This window comes from Acinonyx jubatus, chromosome D1 (genome assembly GCF_027475565.1).
Source record: "Acinonyx jubatus isolate Ajub_Pintada_27869175 chromosome D1, VMU_Ajub_asm_v1.0, whole genome shotgun sequence".
NCBI lineage: Eukaryota > Metazoa > Chordata > Mammalia > Carnivora > Felidae > Acinonyx > Acinonyx jubatus.
The window spans coordinates 13,237,647-13,242,109 of NC_069390.1; the positions used below are offsets into that span (position 1 = coordinate 13,237,647).

A 4,463-nucleotide genomic window follows, 5' to 3' on the forward strand; every position below is an offset into this window, starting at 1 on the left:
TAATATTTTAAATAATCTCAATAAAATATGGATAGTATGAAACATATTTCTTGAGTTATAATCAGGGGACTATTAGTCTCATGAGGTGTTACTATAGTTCTCACATTTTAAGAACTTACCAAAAGAGGTAACATTGATTTAAGACGTGAACGTGTTTCCAACTTCAGAAACATTCAATAGTGGTCAAACATCCTTACTTGATGCTTTGAAGTGCTGAATTTTAATGACTTGGGTCCAACCTAGAAGAACTTTTTCCTCATCAGTTTTATAGCCTCTTTCACCTCCTTATTTCTCAAACTATAGATCATGGGGTTCAAAAGAGGAATCACAATGCCATAAAATACAGAGGCTACTTTCATATTCTCCTGGGAATTACTAGCTTGGGGCTGTAAGTACATGTATGACAGGGTTGCATAGAAAACAGTGACTGCTGTCAGGTGGTAGGCACATGTGGAGAAAGCTTTTTTCCTCCCTGAAACAGAAGGTATCTTCAGGATGGCGGCCGTGATATACATGTAGGAAAAGATGACAACCAACATAGTGAATATCAAGTTAAATCCCACAAAGACAACAAGGAGCATGATGTTGATGTCAATGTTGGAGCATGAAAGGGCAAGAATTGGGGGAACATCACAGAAAAAATGATTGATGGTATTGGATTTGCAGAAGTACAGTGAAAATGTAAAACCTGTGTGCACGGAAGCATTTATTGAACCCATGACATATGAACCAGCTACCAGTTGGATGCAGACTCTTCGGGACATGATTATGGGGTAGTGAAGTGGGTTACAGATGGCTACATAACGATCCACTGCCATAGCAGCCAGGAGGTAACAGTCACTGGTTGCAAATGTTGCATAAACCAATAATTGCATTATACAGCCCTCAAAGGATATAGATTTGTTTTTTAATATGAAGTTTTGCAGCATCTTGGGAGTGATAGCGGAGGTATAACAGATATCAACAAAAGCCAAATGTTGTAGGAAAAAGTACATGGGTGTTTGAAGTCTGGAATCTGTCTTGATGAGTAGGATAATTCCAACATTACCCACCATGGAAGTCACATAGATGACCAGAAATACAATGAAGAGGAGGTCTCGAAACTTGTTTTGGGCACCAAACCCCAGAAGAAAAAATTCAGTCACTTCAGTGATATTTTCTTTTGTCATGATTATGGAAGTCTAGAAAGGACCAAGAAGAGGACCAAGAAAAGAAAGAAAATGTTTGTGATTTCTTGAAGGAAAAGGATCTTATATTTCAGTCACCTTTTTTTTTTGAATTAGATCCTTATGGAAAACACTCACAAAAGGATTTATTGCTTTCCATATTTCTTCTATTTCCTTGATAAGTAATCACCACATAAAAAATGACATGTGAGTCATGGATTCATTTTCAAACTGAAGGAGATCTCATAGAAGATGATTGACTTCTAATATGTGTGATTCTAAGAAGCATAGGTTAACACATGTTTCCATCATATTAAGCAGGTATCCATATTTGTTGAGAGCAATATTCAAATATGATTTGCAACTTTTCAACATCTGTAGTTTTCCTTAGACATTCATCATTCCAATCCTGGTCAAGCTCCTGAAATTGATAGCATTAATGAAAGAAATTTTCTGAGATCAATTGGTAGCATTAACGAAAGAAATTTTCTGTTCATGGCCCACATATGTTTGAAGACTTCAGAGTGTCTTTCTACAACTCTCCTTAGCATGCAATTCCCATATTTACATGCCATATAGTCCCCTCATTTTATATATACATACATGCATATATATGTGTACAAATAGAAGGAATAGCAACAACATCACCTATGTTGTTTTAATGGCAAAGATTTATTGAACCTAATCATTATGAAGCAACTTGAAAAAGTCCAGATGTTGGGAAATTCTATAATCAACTGGCTTAGTCACTTCAAAAATGTCAATTTCATAAAAGACAAAAAACAAAACAGGGAACTATTCCAGATTTAATAAGGCTAGAAAGACATTGAAACTAAATTTAATACATAATCCTTCATTGGTCCCTGAATCTGAAAATACAACATCTACTTAAGATATTGTGGAGACAAGTGGGAAATTAGAATAGTAAGTATATATGCGATAATATAATTTCACCAGTATCAAGGTTCTTTAGTGGGAACAGGTGGTTATCACAGAGATTGTCTTTGTTTGCAGGAGGTACATGCTTAATATCTCTTATCTGTCCATTTGTCTGTGTAGAGTTCCAGCAAAAGGAAAAGAAAAAGTGTTGGTTAATCTAGGTGCAGTGTATCACAGTGCTCCCTGCACCATCATTTTAACTTTTATGAAGGTTTTACATTTAAATGAAGAAGTTAATGAAAAGAATGGATAAAATATTTTCATGCAAAAAACACATGGAGGGTTTACCATCAGTAGTTGAGCACTATATATGCTTCTAAAGGCTGTTGTTCAGAAGAGACTAATGTGATCCTTAAAAAAGTCTCAGAAACAAGAAGACATAGTGAACTTAGAAATTAGTAAACAGGTGACAGAATTGGAAAAAACAGAGGAAGTATAAAATATTAATAATATTTTCCATTGGGAAGTGGTCAAGAAACTGAAAATATCAGCTAACACTGAGGTATAAGGTTGGAGGGTTAATTAGACTTAAGGTGCTCTAAAATTTTTGTACTTTTGACTTGAACTTAAAGACATATGTTTTCAAACATTGTAAAAGATAAAAGTTGGGTTTTCTTTTAAAATTTGGGGGATTGGCAGGAATTTAAAAATCAACCAATCTAAATAAACATAAGAAAGGAGATAAAAATACTAGAAAAAAATCATGACAAACAGAAATCACCTGAGAAGGCATAAATAATCTAAATGAATTAGGATAATAAATATAAATGGAATAAATGCATCATTAAAATGCAATGATTGTCAAATTGGATTTTTTTTTAAATTTTTTTTTTCAACGTTTATTTATTTTTGGGACAGAGAGAGACAGAGCATGAACGGGGGAGGGGCAGAGAGAGAGGGAGACACAGAATCGGAAACAGGCTGCAGGCTCTGAGTCATCAGCCCAGAGCCCGACGCGGGGCTCGAATTCACGGACCGCGAGATCGTGACCTGGCTGAAGTCAGACGCTTAACCGACTGCGCCACCCAGGCGCCCCAATGTTTATTCATTTTTGAGAGACAGAGAGAGACAGAGCATGAGTGGGGAAGGGGCAGAGAGAGGGAGACACAGAATCGGAAACAGGCTCCAGGCTCTGAGCTATCAGCCCAGAGCCCGACGCGGGGCTCGAACTCACGGACCGCGAGATCGTGACCTGGCTGAAGTCGGACGCTTAACCGACTGCGCCACCCAGGCGCCCCTCAAATTGGATTTTAAAAAGGTAGATCAGGCCATATGATATAATAGAAAAAGTGTTAAAAAAACAGACAACTAATGATAAAAGAAATAATGGTACAAAAAATAATAGAATATTTCCATCACTGAAAATGAATTCACTAGGCCTACATTACTTTACCCAAATTTTAAAATCATAATGTTGAGGGAAATAGCTTCTTGACTAATTATAGTATGATATAATACTGGGGCTTCCATAGTATTGGTGATACTTTATATCCATAGCTATCTGGTGATTACACATATTTGTCGTATATTCTATATGCCTTTTTGTAATTATTAAATATTTTTAATGTATTTTATACCCCTTTAATTGAGTTTTAAGTACAGGTTACAGACATACTATCTCTAAGCAAGTCAAAATGCTGCCAGTATTTTGTTTTTTTTTAAATAAAAGCCACACCTCTTTACAAGACATTGGGAAAACAAGGGTATTATTGTTTTAAGGGTTAAAAGAGGTCAATTCAGTCCAAAGGAAAAATTGAGCATCTCAGTTGTTGAAAGAAATGGTCGGAGACTTAGGGTCTAAAGTGGTGAGTAAGTTACATCTATAGTTGTCAAGTTTAATTTTCATGTTGGTTCTCTGTGACAAAAATGAGAATTAATAGTGTCCAAAAGGAGATACAAACTGCATGCTGTTTGACTTTAGTTTGGCAAATAATCTCATTTTATTAGAGGATATAGAAACCATCCCTAAAATAAGTGGTTTTAAAATTTGTTCTAGAAATGTGTTTGGGATGGTATAAGGTGGAGATCTGTATGGCCAGGGAAGGCAACTCCAAGCAGAGGAAGTATTTGAACAAATGCATGGTGATGTTGCCCCACAAGCTACAGTAGAGGCAATAGGAAGTCACATTATATGCAATTAAGGAGAAATTACTCTAATTAGGAGTAATTTCTACATTAAGTTACAGTGGACTTTTTCTGTACCTCTTTCGTAGATATTCTCTCCCCCACCCCAATTTTATTGACACACAAATGACATATAACATTGTGTAAGTTTAAGGTGTGAATGTGTTTATTTGATACACATGTATATTGCAAAATGTTCATGGCCATAAGGTTAGTTAACATATCCTTCACCTA

At 35.8% G+C, this 4,463-nt stretch overlaps 1 protein-coding gene across 1 annotated transcript; it reads right to left on the reverse strand.

The window, feature by feature from the left end:
- Positions 1–239: 239 nt before the first annotated feature.
- On the reverse strand, positions 240–1,169 carry LOC113597966 (olfactory receptor 5AK2-like). Its single transcript, XM_015077433.3, has one exon. The coding sequence runs from the start codon at positions 1,167–1,169 to the stop codon at positions 240–242; it is 930 nt and encodes a 309-aa protein (XP_014932919.1).
- Positions 1,170–4,463: the final 3,294 nt, after the last annotated feature.

Excerpts from the sequence above, each read along its gene's own strand:
- LOC113597966 (XM_015077433.3), bottom strand. The coding sequence starts at position 1,169 with ATGACAAAAGAAAATATCACTGAAGTGACTGAATTTTTTCTTCTGGGG.